Source organism: Blennius ocellaris (assembly GCF_963422515.1).
Source record: "Blennius ocellaris genome assembly, chromosome: 2".
Taxonomy (NCBI): Eukaryota; Metazoa; Chordata; class Actinopteri; order Blenniiformes; family Blenniidae; genus Blennius; species Blennius ocellaris.
In genome coordinates, this window is record NC_137651.1 from 32,231,490 (window position 1) to 32,251,102 (window position 19,613).

At 44.5% G+C, this 19,613-nt stretch overlaps 1 protein-coding gene across 1 annotated transcript in view; it reads right to left on the reverse strand.

Annotated features, from left to right (window-relative positions):
- bcas3 (BCAS3 microtubule associated cell migration factor) overlaps positions 1-19,613 on the reverse strand; it is a 370,231-nt gene that overhangs the window by 326,340 nt on the left and 24,278 nt on the right. Inside the window, exons 7-9 of the mRNA XM_080511322.1 lie at positions 17,623-17,695; positions 2,148-2,255; positions 1,998-2,074 (exon numbers count right to left, since the gene is read on the reverse strand). Coding sequence (XP_080367448.1) covers positions 1,998-2,074; positions 2,148-2,255; positions 17,623-17,695 — 258 coding nt within the window. The remainder of the gene's footprint in view (positions 1-1,997; positions 2,075-2,147; positions 2,256-17,622; positions 17,696-19,613) is intronic.

Sequence of the window (19,613 nt, forward strand, 5' to 3'; positions counted from 1 at the left end):
GAGTAATATCCCCGATGACCAGTGGGGTCCGCGTTTTACACCCCTGGTGACCCGTGGGGGCAGTGTAGAGCAGTATAGCGATTGTCCGACATGTCCCGAGCAGGACATCGGGACAAAAAAGCTTCAAAAACATCAAGAAGGATTGTTGACCTTTCATAATCAAGCTAACCTTCCCTATAATTATATATTTGTTATGCTTTTACACATCTTTTTGTCTATTATGGACTATTTTTATTAAAACATATATATATATTTTTAATAATAGTCAGCTTCCATTCAGTTTACAAAACATATGTTGCAAGCAGACCTTCCACAAAGCAAAACGAGTTTTGCAAAAGAGTTTGTGATTATGAGGAGTTGCTATGTTCAACAGCCTCCAAAGAGAAAAGAGAAATAATGGTGTTGCAGGAGTGGAGTCCAGGCTCCAGGCGGGAACATAAACATGGGACAGGCACGTCCACCATCGTCTCCTTGGAGAAGACGCAGAGCGGCTCGTCCACAGCAGATCTGTGCAGATCACAGGACCCTTTGTTTACTGCTTTTATGGCTCAAACGGGCCAAACGACATTATGAGGCGGAGGCCCCGCGCTCACTAACGATTAATAACTATTGAGCATGTTTGGTTTCCTGTTGCCCAGACACTGATAGGGAAGGCAGGCAGACAACGAGGAGACACATTAAAGCCAGTCAGTAAGGTCAGTTTACTCCAGTCATTGACTTAAGTGGCCAGCAATGGCAGGCTAATACAGTGTGTCCTGTCCTCCACGGACATGGCAGGTACAGCCAGCACTGAGCTGCAGACATGACCAGAGGCTCTCAGAATGGAGGCGGAGCTGCAGAGCGGCAGACCGCAGTATGGTGAGCAATGATCAGACCTGTGGACGTTGCATTAGTGTGCTGAGACACAATCACACATCATGTTTATGAGATTGAAGTGTTCACTTGTTGGACTGCAGACTGGAGCCCTTCTGTGAGGAATGTGGATGTACTACTACTACTACTACTACTACTACTACTACTACTACTACTACTACTACTACTACTACTACTAGCACAACACATCAAGATTCCCCCCCAAAGCCCAACACACATCAAACCGTCACAGCAGCTGCAGAATTCAGATGCGCCGCAAGAAAAATCCACATTTCACCACTTTTTTAGTTCCCGCATTGGCTGCATGTTAATGTCTGAATAAATTCCAATGTTCTGGTATAACACAGCTATTTCAGTTTCATTTCAGTAGTATTTGTTTTATTTGTTTGTATTCTGTCAGATCACTTCCATATTCTTCACCGAGGAGAGGCTGGCAAACAACAAAGTTAGGGCACCATGTTTTCATCTGCGTGTATTATTTATTTATTGGTTGGTACGTTTGTATGTATTCCAACAACTTTTCGCAAAAAACTTCTCACCCAAATTGTATGAAATCTTCAGGGATGATTTGTAATCATCCAAAAACCAAACGGATTGATTTTGGGACGTTAGTGGTCAAGTGTTTCTGAATAAATCCCAGAAAACTGCAAAAAATAAAGGCACGTCATGGAGGAGTATTTTGAAAGTACTCCTCATTGAACGTATTGATCCTGTGTATCGTCCGCTCCAAACATGTCACATATTCTGCTGAAAACAGAAATAAATCAGGAAAGGATGTGTTTATATTTATTTTTTATTGTCTTACTTTAACTTGCTTTATGCTCCAATTGATCAGGTGAACAAAATGATCGCTTGGTCAATCAGCAATATGAATTAGAAGTCACATATATTTGGATAGCATTTGCATCTTTAAATGTATTTCTGTAACAACAATTGTTAATTTTCTTTAATACAATGAGAGAAATACCTGAAATTGTCATTATCTTTCAGTTATGTGATTATTATACAGTCCAGCCCACATGATGTCACACTGCCCTGTATGTGGCCTCTGAATTGATACGAGTTCGACTCCCCTGAAATGCAGGTTTATCTTTATTCTAGTTTCTATGGAGTGAAAGTCTTACTTGTTACGAAGAACTTCTTGGTGAAGGTGCAGCTGTCGAACGCTGCGATCTTCTCCTGCAGACTGACAACCAGGATACTGACGGGAGGACAACGCAGCGTCAGCAGGACACGGACAAACACACAACTTCTCTTTCTACCGGGGAACGTACTGCTTGTTGCAGTGCAGGTCGTAGATGGGCGTCTTGAACTGGATGGATTTGACCATTTCTCCAGTCCGCAGAGAGTACAGGTCAGCACAGCAGTATGGAGGGCTGCTCCTGGAAAACAGCAAGACAAACACACGAAACCTTAAAGCAGAGGTCTGCAGCTCTGCAGCCATGTGGCTCTACAGCTCCTCGGCCATTACGGCACTGAAAAGGCCAGACAGCCAGAATAAACCGTGGTGAAAGGTCAACATGAAAACTAAATGAAAATGAAGAGACAAAACAAATATGAATAAAGGAAACTACCAAAGTAGGTAGAACTATTTGTGAGTTCTGTTGCTCTGACGAGCGGTGGTCAAAGGTGTTTGGACTGTGCATAAATAAAATATTGCCAACCAGCAAATTGGAGAGTTTAATGAGAAATCACACTTTCCTGTTTCTACACATTAACTAAAATAAAGAAAGTGATGAATACAAATGGTGACAAAAAAATATGATTAAAAGTACAGTGATCTGCCTTCAGTAGCTTCACCCTGAACATTGTGGGATTTTAGAAGCATCAAGAGACTGACGCTGTGCTTTAGGACCTGACGAGATGTTTCCCAGAAGACGTCTGATTAGGAACAGCTGAAGAGAAGAGCGAGCAGATGAGAAACCACTGGAGGATAATTATTCATTGTTAGGCACTGCAGTGTTGTTTGTATTTTCTGTAGAGATGTGTGAGTGAGTGCTCCTGTCTCTGGGTGGATCTTTGTGCAAATGTCCAGTCGTCGTCACAAATCTTAGAAACCATGCTAGTCTTGTGTGTTTGAATAGATTTGTTATTCAGCTCTGTTTTGGTTTTTTTTATACTATATTTTTATTAGATATTTTTTACATGGCACGAACAACAAACAAGGATTGAACAGTAAAGATAGCAGACAGGGTCAGTACAGGTTCAACATGCATCAATACAAGAGTTCCATTGTTTTCAAAAGTGTAAAACTAGGATGAGTCAATGACATTCACATATACATCAATGTCTTTGACAAACGCAGAAAGAAATCAAATTAAAAAAATAATAATGATAATTCTACAACAGTGTTTGGATTAGGATTGGGATTAGGTTCTGGATGATTCTGTTGTTTACAAGCAGTGATAAGGAGGAACGTTGTGTCTTTTGGACGTTCAGTTCAGAACAGTTTCTCCTTTGGTTTGTTTCTGTTTTCTAAAAAGATTAGGAATAAATGAAAACAGATCTGTTATCCTGTTGGGTTTTTTTTTTCTTCCTCCTGATGAACATGGTTTCAATCAGGATTGTAATTGAAAGCAGTGATAGACAAGTAGCATCTTCAGGTGCAGGACATTTCAGAACCACGAGAAGTCCACAACATTCCCAATCATCACACACACAAAGACAAGAGCATGGAGGTGGAGCTCTGGGAGGAATAAGAAGCCTTTGTTTCAGTGTAGTGGAGACTGGTTTCCCCTGAGCCCCACTGGCTCGGCCTTCCACCGGCTCCACAAAGTGAAAAGGGAGAGAAGTGAAGGGCGAAAGGGGAAATGCTTTGTCATGAAACACATTTACTCCAAGCCCTTCTATCAACACAACAAAGGGGAGCGTTGCATGAGGGAGCTTATCCAGCAGCGGGCCACGGCTGCTGGCAAAGGAAAATCCAGACATAAATCTTAATCAAGGAGGTCTCCGGCACCGCCGCCCCCCGTCCCCTGTGCCCCGGCTCCAGGAAAGCCTCTGCCGGCCCTCCATTCTCGGTCACCCTTAGCGAGGCCTGTGGTGCCGCGCTGGCTGAGGATGCCGGGGTGAAACCCAGTGTTAGTATGGGTTTCTTGATCCAAAGGACTGAGTGCTTTCAACGGGCCTCTCCGTCTGCTGGCGTACCGAGTGCAGAGACACACTGCGTCAGCTTCAATGTGGACACTTTAACACCGAGGGGAGGCAAGGACGGAATATTGACATTACAACGAACGTAAAACAACCTCATAACACTGACAGCAGTTCTTAAATGTGGTTCTGAGGTAAAAAATTAAGTGGTGAGTGGTGTTAAAGAAAGGAGCTCTGATTGCATTTGGACTGTGAAGGTTGAGTTGGGACAGGAGGCGGACAGACGGGAATCCCCTTCATGCCAACCAGAGCCCGGGCAACAAACCTCGAGAAAGTGAGTTGAACAGTGGGCAGCGACTTCCAAGTCGCTGAGGGAAGCCTGGACATTATTCAAATCAAGAGCTCATAATGGGAAGACTTTCATCCATAACAAGACACAGATGACCTCGGCCATGTTGAATGCTCCAGCAACCGACGGCGCTCCACTGATCAGCTCCTGTGTGGGGCCGTCTGCCCGCCCAGTCATCATGCTACCTCCTCTCCACCTCGTGGTGGTGAGACATCTGCTTTTCAGTTCAGCATTACAACCCGACGCACAAGACACACACTGCATGGCCAAGGCCAAGAGGTGAAAAACAACATGTCGAGGAAAACATCCTCACTGGAGCGTTACAGTCAACAAGTCCTAATAATGGAGGGTTTTATACAGCGCTTTTTCAGGACACTCAACAACACTTTACGTTGCATTATTCCTTCACTCACTGGACTGTGAACATGTTTCAATGATCCTCTTATCAGCTTTTAATGCACTGTGACATGCTCATGTGTTATCTGCAGGCCTCCTATTGGCCGGTCACACAGTCACAGTCACACACAATTAAATTGGTGACGGAACAAGCATGATTGTCAATACTTTAATCAAAATCAACATTTTCACAGCAAAGAATATTTGTATTATTCAATGAAAAAAAACTGAATGATGTGCAGTTATCTAAACATGTCAACCTTTTGGAAATGAAAGGTTAGACAGATCAGAGAATAAGTCCCATGTGTGGATTCTACAGAGAAGAATTCCTCAGCATGTTGGAGAGGAAATTCCTCTAAACTCCTGCTCTCTGCTTCAGCATCTGAACGCATCAGAGAGAGTCAGAGAATTATGAACCAATCAGAGGCCGCCATACTAAAGGTATATATTATGTGGTCTTAATTGACCAATCACATCACTCATTACTGGGCGTAATACAAAACCAGAAGTCAGTTGCAAGTTGTGCATTCCAGCTGATAATTCTCAAAAAAAAAGAAATTATAATTTAGACAAAATTACACGGTGGCCAGTAGTGATGTCCACTATACACATATTTTAGATGCTTTTTTAACGTCTTTTCCAAAAAGTGGCGGTCTGAATGACGGCTGGACGGCTCGCTGCCGATAAACCACGCTTTGCTTTAAGGCACTGACAACAACACAAAAAGCACAATTCAGTCAATCTAATGCACCCGATGATACGGATCTGAGAAGTCTAATCATATGGCTCGACTTTGAATAAGGAGAAAAAAAAGGAAGAAAGAAAGAGAAAGAAAATATCCCAGTGTTTTTGAGTGAGGTATTGCGTATTCAATCAATTGTTGAAAGTATATTGACCAGAATAAATGATCCACATGCCACCTGAAGAGTACATTTATTTTGGGTGAGTTTAAAACATTTAAAATGTAGTTCCCTCATTTGTAGCTGAGAAACTGTAGCAATCACACGAACAGCCATTATTTCATGTTGGCGTATTTCCTGCCAGCAGCAGGTGAGTCATCTTTAGCAACCCGAGGAAGCAGTGTCTTACCACTGTGAGGATAAAAACAGTGCCACCGGAATAAAGTTTTTAAAGGAACGTCACAGCTGTTTTCATCCTGATAGTTAACGTCAACATTTCAAAGGTCCCGAGAGCAAGCAGGGCTACCATTACCAATCAAGAGTACAGCATTAAGATTAATACTTAAATTCAACCCAATGATAATTTACTTTCAGGCGGCTGCATCATCGATTTCAGCATTATCAGAGTCCAATCAATCCAATTCAAGGCTCTATCCCGAAAAATGGGCCTCCACAATTGATTCAAAGGGACAACGATAACGCGCTGTTATAGAATAAAAATGGCACAAGGTTCAATTGTTTTGTTTTTGCAGTATTTTAACAAATGACCCAGTTCTAATGGAGGCAACGTGGGGTCAGATGTAATGAGATTTCCTGATGCTGAGGACGTTCGGGGGTAGGTTGAAAGCAAGGCTAAATCACAATTATCATTATGGATCATGGCGGGATGTCAATCCTTGCACATGTTAAGGTGACGCCGGGCACCATCGCCCAGATCAGTAACAGGCCTATTATGATGGCCTATTAGATCAATGTGTCAATTACTATTACTCAAACTGGCCCCTGGGCCTGACGGGCTGCAAAGCCAGCGAGATGGAGGAAAGGGAGAACAACTCATCTACCTCCTGTGACAGGACAAGGAGATACAGCGCGCACACACACACACACACACACACACACACACACACACACACACACACGCACACACGCACACACACACACACACACACACACACGCACATGCACGTGCACGTGCACACACACACACTCCTGGTTGGCCGGGTTGGTTCCTAGAAGAATAACGTGCTTGTGATTTAACACCAGCCCCATGACCTTATAACCCTGAGTGATCACGAACCCCCCCCCCCCCCCCCCCCCACCCCCCGAAATTCTCCAGCAGGTACCAGACAAGTGTTGAGAACTTAAACTTAGCGTTATATTTTTTAATGTTTCGAGATGCTTGTTGTAGGACCCCCTCGAAAATGGCATGTTACTTCTCAAGGGGTTATGCCACTAATAATACATTTAAAAAACACTACTAAATTAAGTAAAAAGATTCTCCCTTTGTCAACATATTCACACAAACATGACAAACGACTAGCTTCACAGCAGCACGAACCCCTGAGCTAAAAGGTCTCCACTGTGAAATACTATAAAATGCCCGAATAAAACGACAGACGGCAGAGCTTTAACGCTCTGTACATTGTCTTAGTTCAGATTTCAGCAGACAGGAAACTCAACCAGGGTGAAAACTATTAGACTCCGCTTCAGTCAAGGTCACAACAGTCTAAAATTGGATTGGTCTGATCTTAAATAGCAGTGCTGTAAAGTGAGCGTGGGGCCTGCTGAAAGGATCTGGAGCCTGTTTGGGTCACGGTGCTGTTTGGCGGCTCTGTCACTGCACTACAGTTGGACTTTCTCCAAACACAACGGTGCTTATTGACTTTTACAATCATGTGTGAGACTTAATTTTAGATGCACAACTGTTTACAAAGATCATTAAAGACCTTTATGGGTGGCACGTGTCTCATTATTGTGCCATTATCATCACTCCAGTGTGCACATTTCCTCCTTGATGAAACATGTTGACATCTGTTCTTTTCATTTTCACATCAATGCTGAACTTATTCCATGAGCACTTTGGCTGGAGGATATGCACACATCTTTTTTTATGAACAGAACTAAAAACCAGGGGATGAAAACCACAAGATTTCATGTGGCTGTGGAAAGCAGAGGTTGAAGCCTGAGCGGGGAATTAAAATGCAGGCAAATAAATTCATTTACAAGGATGGGACGTCACCACATTTCCTACTGGTGCTACGTTTTACAAGATCCCCAAATACAGAGGACAATTACATGCTTTGCAAATGCTACACAAATACAACCTGGGTTTGGGAAGTGGTGGCCAGACTTGCTGAAAGTGACAGGGAGCTGTGATGGTTGGACTGGTAAACTTCAGGCATTTCCACAGGGATTCAACTGATACGGCTTTTTGAAATGGGAAACCAGAAATGTTACATTAGCTCTGCCAAAAGCTGATGGCTTAAGCCAAGATCCATCATGTTGTGAGCAGGATTTGAACCTTGGCAGGAAAGCAAACACACAGAAAAGCTTTGAGACGACGTGACACACTCCTATGAAAAGAAATGCAACGATGTCATTGCACCCTGACTGACATGTGAGTTCTATAAAAATGTGACGTTCAAAGATTTTAACACTAGAAAAGGAAGGTGAACGTTAGTTTTAGTGACTGCTTCACTACTTCCATCATATCATGAACTTTGTTACAAACATCAAAGTCAGCGAGGAGCTGAAGCTCTGCAGTTCCAAGGTTTTCCTCTTTTGTAACTCTCTCTGTTCTTAATCTCAGCTGGAGGCCTGACGGAGGCCAGATGGAGGCTAATGCAGGTGTGATGGAGGTGTGGTGAAGGTGTGATGGAGGCCTTATAGTGATGTGATGGAGACCTAACGGAGGTGTGATGGAGGCATGGTGAATGTGTGATGGAGGCCTAATGGAGGTGTGATGGAGGTGTGGTGAATGTGTGATGGAGGCCTAATGGAGGTGTGATGGAGGCGTAATAGTGGTGTGATGGAGGCGTGGTGAATGTGTGATGGAGGCCTAATGGAGGTGTGATGGAGGCCTAATGGAGGTGTGATGGAGGCGTGGTGAAGGTGTGATGGAGGCGTAATAGTGGTGTGATGGAGGCGTGGTGAATGTGTGATGGAGGCCTAATGGAGGTGTGATGGAGGCCTAATGGAGGTGTGATGGAGGCGTGGTGAAGGTGTGATGGAGGCGTAATAGTGGTGTGATGGAGGCGTGGTGAATGTGTGATGGAGGCCTAATGGAGGTGTGATGGAGGCCTAATGAAGGTGTGATGGAGGCGTGGTGAAGGTGTGATGGAGGCCTAATGGAGGCGTGATGGAGGCCTAATGGAGGTGTGATGGAGGCCTAATAGTGGTGTGATGGAGGCCTAATGGAGGCGTGATGGAGGCCTAATAGTGGTGTGATGGAGGCTTAATGGAGGCGTGATGGAGGCCTAACGGAGGCGTGATGGAGGCCTAATGAAGGTGTGATGGAGGCACGGTGAATGTGTGATGGAGGCCTAATGGAGGCGTGATGGAGGCCTAATGGAGGTGTGATGGAGGCCTAATAGTGGTGTGATGGAGGCCTAATGGAGGCGTGATGGAGGCCTAATAGTGGTGTGATGGAGGCTTAATGGAGGCGTGATGGAGGCCTAACGGAGGCGTGATGGAGGCCGTATGGATGCCGTATGGATTCACGACGAAGGACTGAAGGAGGCACTGGTCTGTGGGCTCAGGTCTCAGTAATGTTAAATGTCTACTACTCTTAATAAAACATCAAACAGCCACTACTTACTTATTTGAAAATGTTTAATTTCTCACTTTCATTTTTTTATGGTAAACTGGAGCTTCTCCCTTGCTGATGTTGTCCCCCGATGTTAAAGCATTGTATGATGGTGCAGCCAAAAGGTCAGCAAAGCAACACAAACAAAGCCATGAAATCCAACTGTAGAAAGTTCAGGGAAACGGAGAGAGAAATGATCCAACTGAAAGCAGTGGGACAAATAAAATGCTGGAATTGATGTATGTGCAGACCATAAATCCAGTGTGTTGCCTGCTCTTCTGACAGCAGCAAAGTGGATATTAATATTCATTACCTAAACCATAGCGCGCATTAGAGCCAATTTTAGCCTTTCTACCAACGTCTGCCAGTTTTCTGTCGGAGCTAAGTGGAAGCACTTGACACACGAAACATCTGGTTATGGAGGAGCTCAAACTTCTACCAGCATGACCTCTGCATGGAGCACTGCATCTGTTTGTGAGTGACACTTTGAGCCAGAGCTTCACGTCTCCTCTGCACCTCAGCCGAGACGTTCAGGTTTGACTTACGACCGGGGAAATAGCCCGTCACAGCTGTACTTAAGTCACTCACAAAATACCCCAAAGAAAGGTTTCAAGTGCATTTGTGATCAAGAAGGAATGCAGTGTAGGGTGTGTTTGTTGACTTGTTGAAGACCATCAGGTCTGGGGAAGGGAGCGTCATTCATTCGGCTCAATTTGGATCATATCTTTATTGAAGATAAGAGAAAAGGTAAACCCTATTTGTTCTGGAACAGCATTTTCCCAGCTTTACCATTCAAAGAAACATTCTTAACCTTCTGATGGGTTAACTGCACATTACACTGGATTTCCTGGACTAGAAGACACTTTTTTGAGTTGTTTGGTGTGTTACATCACGTGAGTGGCTTGGCTGTTAATGTATTTTTACATATGTGGTTCTTGGTGAACCCAGTGGTCGCGAAACATGTCGGACAGTTGGTCATTACCAATGAAAATGGTTAATATCCTCTTAAAACTGGTCTTATGTCCCAATCTTTCATGTATCACTCTCAGGGCTCGACATTCAAGCTTGAGGCTGGGGAAGAGAGCATCGTGGCGATCCAACTTTTCATGACAACATGTTGCTGTTTGGACATATTTTACGCTCAAAACACCACAAAGCAACACATCAAACATCGACGTTTGCAAAGCCGTTGTTACAGCGAGGCGCTCTGCCGCCAGACGTGACTTTTAAAACAGCGGCATCGACATCAAAACAGTGAACAGCAGTTCCTCCGCTGCAGCAGGCGATTCACACCTCCGTGAAGCTGCGTCCTCCTCCACGCTAAACCCCCTGAAAATAGTCCCAATGGTTGGTGTTGTGTTCCAGCTGGAAACACTGCAGTTTGTCCTGCGTTGATTAGGAATTTCTCCAGGAATGAATTAAGTGATCGTGAGGTTTTAAAGATAGAACTAGTTTATTAGAGATGATGACGTCACGCAGACTCCACATTGTCCACAGGGAACTAAAAATAGTTTGTACTGCTTCCTTTTCTGACCTTATACTAACCTCCATTTGCATTTTGAGAGAATACATGCAACCATTCCTATATTCCATAACATACTTTCCTGTGGAGACAAGTTTATTACAGCCTCATATAAAAGAAAAAACGTTTTCATCAAACCTTACTTCGGTCCAGTAAAAACTGCATGATTACTGGACCAGTGTCCGGTAAAAAATGTTGCCGTTTGGCGATCCTTGTGGACTCCCTGATTTAGAGCACATTTTGTCATTTTCTGCATGTGTGTGTGTGGTTTCAATACAAAAACAAACAACAGTACCAACTCCTGGCCTGACTTGCTCACGACATCTTTTTCAGCATTTCCGTGTAAACGCACATTATTTTCCTATCCTGGAAATGTGTTTTTTACTTGAAACTTTGTGTAAACTGATAAATAAGTGGTGGCTAGAAGAGAGACACCTGAGCAAGGCAGAGCTGCCTTGTGGTGGAGAATTACACCAGTAGTGGGCTGAAACACGGGAGGTAAACTGTAGTAAACTATAATATTAATTGCTTTGACCACAGGGGTAGAGAGGCTGTGGTGAAGGTTTGAGAAGTCATTCCTAATCATTCAGCCTGTCGGCTGTGTTTATGTGCACCACTTCCACTACTACCAAGTTTAATCCCACTTCCTACTGGAAGGGGAAAACTGGCAGGGCAGAACACACTTTAGACAGACATAAAACAGACACGCAAGTCAAAATAAACGCTGCGGAGTAAAGTCGGTGTGTGTGTGTGTGTGTGTGTGTGTGTGTGTGTGTGTGTAGGAGGGAGGAGAGGGAAAAGCAGGGAAGTGGGAGACCAGATTACAGCCACTTTCATTTCCACGCAGGGCCGTGACAAGAAATCTGGAGAGCGAGTCCACGACGGGAGAACGCCACATCGCTGCCCACTAATTAAAGACAAACTTCAGCCATGAGGAGGAAAAGAGAAGAGTGTGTGTGAGTGTGTGTGTGTGTGTGTGTGTGTGTGTGTGTGTGTGTGTGTGTGTCGCACTTCATCTCAGGATCAGAGTGCAATCAGCGGGACACCCCCCACCGTGTGTGTGTGTGTGTGCGCGTGTGTGTGTGTAATGTGACAGTGAAAAGCACCATAACCTCACGGTGGATAAAAAGCATCACTTCTCCAAATCCCTTTAATCTGATGTCTCATTTTGCATACAAATGCTTGACGATTTCCATTTAATACACTTTGAAGAAGACAAATACATCCGGTGTGCAAAGCAAAAGCTGTCATGTTAATGCACTGAAACACACGGCTTAGAGCCGCAGCAAGCTTTTGTCATCACGTGTGCTTGTGAGGCCCTGCAGTAGAATCTGTTGCTTCCAACCACATAATTAATAACCGGCTTCCTTCCCTCTGAAACAGACTGAGTTATGGACACTCACGTGTCGGGAAGCGCATAAACAGCTTTCTTTCTTCTCCGTGTATCTGATGTGGTGATGTTTTTTGTGTTGATTGTATAGAAAGTGAATCTCTCTCGTTTTAAATTGATTTCAATTCCACTGCAAGCTTTGGTGTTTCAGGTATTGGAAGCTGCAGTTTCTACAGTAAATGGTTTGTTGTAGAATGTCTGCCTTCGTGGCTTTATCTCTCAGAGAACAGAACAGAAACAGCAACATGTGTTTTGCATTCATCAGGTGAGTGATCACTTGGTCATATGTGTTTTTGACTAAACTTGCAGTGTGACACTGAAGATGGACACAATCGTATTTTACATAGGTGTTACGTTTCAGTATTTCTTACAGTTTAAAGTCTTTGCTGAAGCAGCTCTTACTCCAGGTGAGTGTTTATTACAGGGCAGCAGCATTCATAATGTGTGGAGCTCAATCAGGGAATCTTTCAACTACAAATGATTGAATACGTGTTTTAAGACACTTTGCAAGAAATTTGAGTGTGTAGTCACTAAATGTAATGTCTTAAAATAGAGAAATGTTCAATTCCCTTTGTTTTGATGCAAAGACATTTGAGTACATCCTGAAAAACTTGAAATTTGAAGATTATGAAGTCAAAACTCAGTGAATTGTATAAAATACATGTTTGAATTTTGTTACGTTGGATAATACAGAAAACGATTTGACTTTGGGCTTCCTCTGGTAAATCTGACGATGGATGTGATTTAATGTGACAGGATTAGTAGATACTAATGCCACTTCACTCAGGTCTCTGTGTTTTCTTATTTCTGTTAGTGCTCCAATCCAGTAATAAATCCACATTAAGCTGGTGTTTCCAGATTGGACCCTGGTGTGGCACAGTTTACACAGAGAAAGAATAAGGAAATAAATACTAAAGAAAGTTTGTGTTGGACTAAGCTCCAGCACTTCTTTTAATATTACACTGTTGCTTTGGAAGTATTAAGGCATATTGTGTGTTATTTTTCCAATAAAAGGGATTATTCAACCAGCTGTGATTAAAAGCCATGACACATGAATTGTGGCAGACGTGAGCGAGAGGAGGTGGAGCTCTGTGAAGACACACAGACGCCTCCAGCTGGACGAGCGCCGATCTGATGTCACACTGCCGCTGCAGTGGAAACGACACCATCAAGGAACGTCGGCCTGCTCCCGCAACCACAACACCGACCGGAGCCTCGGGATCCAGTTCACAAAGTCTGAGTTCTGACGGGAAAGAGATCATTGGCAGTTACATAAGTGTGATCTTCCTCCTGAGCGGCCAACTGGTTCTGGAATGAAGAACCACACTGGAGGCAGAGATGAGGATGACTCTGGAAACATCCCGTTCTACACTGGAGCCCCAGCATGTGGAGGAGCAGTGGGGGGGTTGTGGGGGGGGGGGGGGGGGGGGGGGCACGGAAATGTCACCAACAGTTCCCCAACTACGGAGAACAAAGCGCGCGTATTCATCACTGAACTTTTAACCAACGGCACTTTTTCAAGCAGAACATTTCCGTCCTGAAGGGAGAGAGCCGTGTGAAGCCTCCCCAGAAAAATGCAATACCTGTGAAGGTAATTAACAAGAATGAAAATAATCACAACAGCAAGAGAGGAAGGAAACAAATCCTTTCCAGAAATGTGAGCAGACACACCGAGGCCTGCAGTGGCACCAGCATTCTTCGCTAATTTCCCAGCGCTGACTGGCAGCAGTGCAGCGAGTGCAGGCGACGCACATGGAGCTGCACTGTCAAGAAAATCATTGGATCCATACATTGTTTGGACTTAACGCATAATCCTTTCCATTGATAAAATTATGTTGAGTGTGCCTGGCTGGAAATCCACAAGTATAGGGCTTCAGCACACATGCTTTTTCCCTTCTCTGGTTTTCCTTTAATTTGCAAATCTTGTAATCTAAGCCTCGAGCTGACTGAACCAACTTCTAAACCAGCGCGGCTGGAGTGGCCAAGGCTCCAATCTGTTTTCCATTTAAGTGTCAGGACGGCATCCTTTTTGGTGGTTAACAAAAGCTGTTATTTCAAAATGATTATATGCTAAAAATTGTGTGAGGACCTTAGTAAGTTTATGAACAGGCCCAGTGGAAAGTACTGCGCCGCACCCGGAAGCCTTTTTCCTCCTTTCTGTGACCAGAGTGTTATTTACCGAGCACTTCAGTGAGGGGGAAGACCAGGCACCGCCATTCAGCCAGAGGTCAGGGTTTCTGCTTTTCAGCACAAAGCATGTTTTCAGCATTAGTGTCGAGCGACGCCTGGCCGAGTCGCCAAACCGTTGGGGAGCGCTGCCTCGTCTCGGCGTCACCGGGGACAGCTGAAGCTACCGCGGCGGCACAGAGGCATCAAGGAGTCGCCCTAACGTCCTCCACCCTCAACTGCCATGCAGCAGCCCGCCACTAGTTGGAGCTCCAGCGCAACACGCAGCAGTCCTCCTACCTGCCGCAGTGCTCAAATAAACTCACTGCATGGAATACGTCCGCTCCATTGCTGCACTGCACAAACCAAACTTTAAGCTGCACCAAGCACATGACGCCAACACTCCGGATGTTAACCTGCAGCGAGCACACTACTGCTGCGAGCTCCGAGCTCGTCACACTCAAGCGAGCTCGCCATATGGAAGGTCTGAGAAGAAACACAGCTGATCACCACAATGAGCTCAAACATCTGCTTCACTTTACTTATTGAAGCTTTAAAGGCTTCAGGAAGTTTCTGGAAGATGTCTTGTCCGATTAAATGCTGCAGGGCAACGCTAAATACTAACTGCTAACCTCCAAACACTGCAGAGGAGCAAACAGCCTCGAACTTCAGCAGAGGAGTTGAAGATAACATATATTTGAGGGACTATGTTTAAATATTTGACTATGAATTGAGCTGAATTTCAACAGTTTTCTGAGCATTTCAGTCTTCAATCTACTAGCCGCAATTAACATTTTTCATTTAGTTAAGAGGAATTAGTCATGGGGAACAAGCCCAATCTCCATCCTGGCCCGGCTGAAGCCAGACTTCCTTATTTCATTTCCTGGAGAGGACATATTGAGTTAAATTGTGTGTTGCTCTGGAAGAGCAGCATGAGGAAGCGAGGGTGGAGGTGGAGGTGGAGGGGGGTGGAGGGTAAACGTTTTGGGGTCGGTCACATTTTAAATTCTTTTTTTCCCCCCATTCCAGTACGAGCCCAGAAAATCCCAGGGATCTACACATCTGTTTGATCTCCCTGCTGTGTGCCTGTGAGGCGTTCAGGTACCGTTCACACACAAACCACAGTGCCATGAAGAATCCATGAATCACACTCAGCGAGCCCACATCACGGGCTCAGCTCCAGCTGGGTGCATGTGAAGGCTTCGCAGCACAAAGCCGGGCCTCCTTTGATCCCTCTCGTTATTAGACGTTACTTTAAGATGAAGCATTTGTTGTATTTGATAACAGAGCAGTGAAACATGCTCCTCTGTACTTTGTAAAGAAAGGCCATGAGGACAGACAGCAACCCCAATCTTGTTTTTACACATTACAACCTTGTTCCACTGAAACATTTCATCACCTTGTCAATTAAAGTATTTTAGCTCCATCGGATCGTCTTGCTGTTCCCCCTTTGCCGCTGAAAATGAGCAGATGGATAAGTTGGAGGAGAAAATGTGACTTCCAGTCACGTCATGGTGTGCTGTCCCAGGGACAGAAGACTCACATGTCCATGTGGACAAGACACACTCACACATGACCAGCGCCTCCGACTGCACAAGAAATCTCATCTGTTGCTTGAAGATCTCAATCCAGCAGAGCCAGCCCTGCTGGAACGTCACACATCAACACAGTCTCAATTCCACTGCACACAAGGTATTGAAGAGATGAGATGGGGAACAACTGTGTTGAAGTTCAGCTGAAGTTGTCCAAGAGCAGATCAGATCTGCTGGTTTGACTTCTTCTCTATCCCTCTCTTTTAAATCTTTACGTTACAAGTTGGTCCATTGTGGTGAAGTGGTAGAAAGTGAGTGAATCCTGTCTTTAAAGTCCTCGTGAAATGAAGGTTCCACCTCCAGAACTCTCTGGTGTCTCTTCTAGAACATTTTCCTGCTAACTGGCTGAAGGTAAAATGTTAAAACACGACAATCTGAGAGACAATAGCAGATAAACGGCGCTATTTCCTCTGCTGGGCGGAGCTTCTGACAATAACAGAGTGACATCACGAGTTCATCATCATGGTCATTTCAAACCCAGTGATTGGTGAAGAAGACACAGAAGGTGGTTCTGCCATCGGTGACCCCGTCTGGAACATGTTTGAGGAAGCAGAAGACGCTTCGTCCTCCATTCGTCCTCGTCTCCTCGCCTCAGCAGCCGCCACTTTTCACCTTTGAGGCTTTGAGGCTCCTGACTTTTGGCAGAACGACCGGCTTCCTGGATCCAACACGTCCAAGAGCTAGAAGACTGTGGAATCACTGAAGATGAGTCCAGGTGTTACTGGATCGTCTACTAGCCGCCTGAGCTAACGGCTCCCGCTAGCTGCTAGCGGCGCGAGCTAGCTGCTAGCGGCGCGAGCTAGCGGCTCCCACCGCCCGTGCTCCTTTTCTCCTCTCTGGTCTCTTCCAGGCTCAATCTTTCATCAAGGCTCATAAAACGCCGACTATAACTTCAAAACACTGTAAAAACTTGGATATTTAAGAGGAAACATGCCGACATAAACACAACAGATGGAGATCTGCACAACTCGTGATGTCACGCTCACGAAGAAGAAGGATTCCCCCGACTTCATCGGCTGGAGATTCAAAATTCAAATAACTTTGTTATGCGACAGCAGTGGTGGGGCAGTCGGAGGAACCTTACAAGTAGAACCACAACTACCGTTTTTTGCAAAGTAGTGTTTTACATTTCACTAGGCCTTCAAGGTAGGAAGAAGTTGAAGAACTGTAAAGTAATTTGAGATAGATTTAGAAAGTTTAGCTAAATTTAGCTCCAACTTTAAGAGGCTTGCACGGTATTACACAAAACAACAGAGACATTTGGAGCTGCAGGTATTTAAAAAAAATATTATGCTGTATTTTGACTAGAATGTCTATGTTCTCCCTTTGGTAGTATTTGGAGTAGAGGTGCCCAAACTACGGCCCGCAGGCCAACTACAGCCTGCAATTTATTTTTAATTGTTAATGTTTAGATCGGAAACTACATTGCTTTTAGTGTTTCTGCTATTGCCGTGTAAATGGACATTGTTTTAAGAACGTTGCTCTTAAACTTTTCTGAAACAAAAATGCAAAATGGTGTGTTTTCAATTGAAACGTGAAAGAAGTTTTGAAAAATGCATAGATCTCAGAAGAAATAGAACAGAATAGAATAAAAATAGTTTATTAATCCCAGAGGGAAATTCTTAAATTGTGACTTTTTATCAATTAAGAAGATTTCATGTGAATGTGCAAGAGTGCAACGTTTGTGTGCACACTCTGAGCGGTATGAAAGGTGAAGACGGGCTCATAAAAGAGCAGTTCATTGTGAAGCGTGACTCACCCCGACGACCCTGTGCTCTTGCAGACTCCGAGCAGAGGCCTCTTTTCAGCAAAAGTGTCCGTCTTCAGAGGACCTGTGGGCAGACAGGACGATCATTCTTCAATAAAAGTCTGCGGCGCCCCCTTCCATGACAGGAAGCTTGCTGATTACATTACAACTGTTGACCTCTCATCCATTCATTGGTCACGAAGCAACCTCTAAGCAATGAAGAGTTTTCCCTTCCTGAGAACCACCATGATAATCCACAACCTCCCAGATGCCCCACGTTTTACAGACATCTACCTTTAAAAAAAAAAAAAAAAAAAAGCTGTGGAAAATAAAGAAATAAACACTAACATAATGACAAACCAAACTAAGCTGGTCAAATCCTCTTAAAGTTGCACAAGCAAGTGAGACTCCTTGTTTGTTTTGGAGTTTGAGTGTGGAATTACAGCGTAGCGGGAGCCCAGTGGGCATATTGAGAAAACATGTTGCATTAAGTGGGCCAGGCCCATAGTTTCCCTAATTGTCTCATTTTTGAAGCCGGGCAGAGGATCAGGGGATTGAGGGGACGGGGAGCTTAGATTGAAGAAGATGTTACCCTTTAGAAGAGAGTAATTTGAGGCTTGACAGTAATCAGCCCGAGTTCCTGTGGTATGGCGTGAGAGCAAATGGTGCCTTCCCCACCAGCCTTTAACACTCCCAACCGGGTCCTTGCTTCTTTCATGTCTCTGTCACCAGACATCATTCCCAGTCAAGATATTGAGCCATAACATAAATATGGCTCTGGGAGACTTAGTGAAATGGCACATTTGCTAAAATAAATGCTCCGGAGGGGGAAAAAAATGCAAGATTTGATGAATGGGGAGAGATGATTTGATTACTACTGTAATGGACAGTAATTGAAGCAAGTTCTGCTGACTTCCATGTGGACCGTGTGTTTTAAGGCTACAGTGAGGGGCGCAGCTTGTTTGGATAATAGCAGAACATGCCCCGAACACATCTCAAACAACATGTGTATTGTTCGGCTTCACAGCGCTGGAAGCAATGTGACTCTATTGTGCTGACATAGGAACTGACCTCGGCTGGAAAACTGCACAAGACCCACACACATATTCTTGCGAATTCACATTCAGATTCCCTCAATGCTCAGTTGTTTCCCGTCAGGGAACATATTCCCTCTCATTTCTCAGGACAACACAGGATTACAGCTTGAAAAGTCTCCAGAGGATGTGGATAAATGCATTCACTTCCGTCTCCCTTCCAGGAAAAAGGAACCTTCCCTCATAATAATCGACACCTATTTTCGGGGCTCCAGAAGTTGGGCCACCCACGCCCAGCGTCCACACACAATTGGCCTTTTAATGGCCGACCACAGAGCGACACTGTTTGCGCCCTGGCAGATTGCAATCAGCATCCTTCCCTTCAGCAGCACAATTCATATTTATTTTCTGCCGAGAGAATTGCCCCCCTCATGTGTCGGGGGCTATCTGCTGCTTCTTATTAGCGCGCTTCGCTTTCATCCACTTCCAGCACTCCTCCAATGGTGCCATTGTGCACTGTTGAAATAATCTGCCAGGAAGACCGGAACACACAACAGAACAAAAAGGCAATTTACTCAGCAAAACTAGGAGAGAGAGAGAGAGAGAGAGAGAGAGAGAGAGAGAGAGAGAGAGAGAGAGAGAGAGAGAAACCACAAGTTGACTTTCACAGCACTGATTGACACCTGCAGAGAGGAAATTTAAACTCATGTCTCTAATCAAGGCAGCGTTTGAAGCAATGACAGTGAAACAAGGAAACATTTGTTTGTCATCATTTGGAAAATGTCACGGTTTGAGAGGTCAAAGTCATCAGGACTTTATACTGCTGCTGTCGTTTCAGACGGGGGGAAAAAAAAGCAGTAAAATGTGCAGCGTGGAGCTTCAAATTGCTTCGTGTCACAACACAGAACAATTACTGATAAGTATGAGAAGCTGTGATTGATGAGATGGTGTGTGGCTGAAAGCACACAA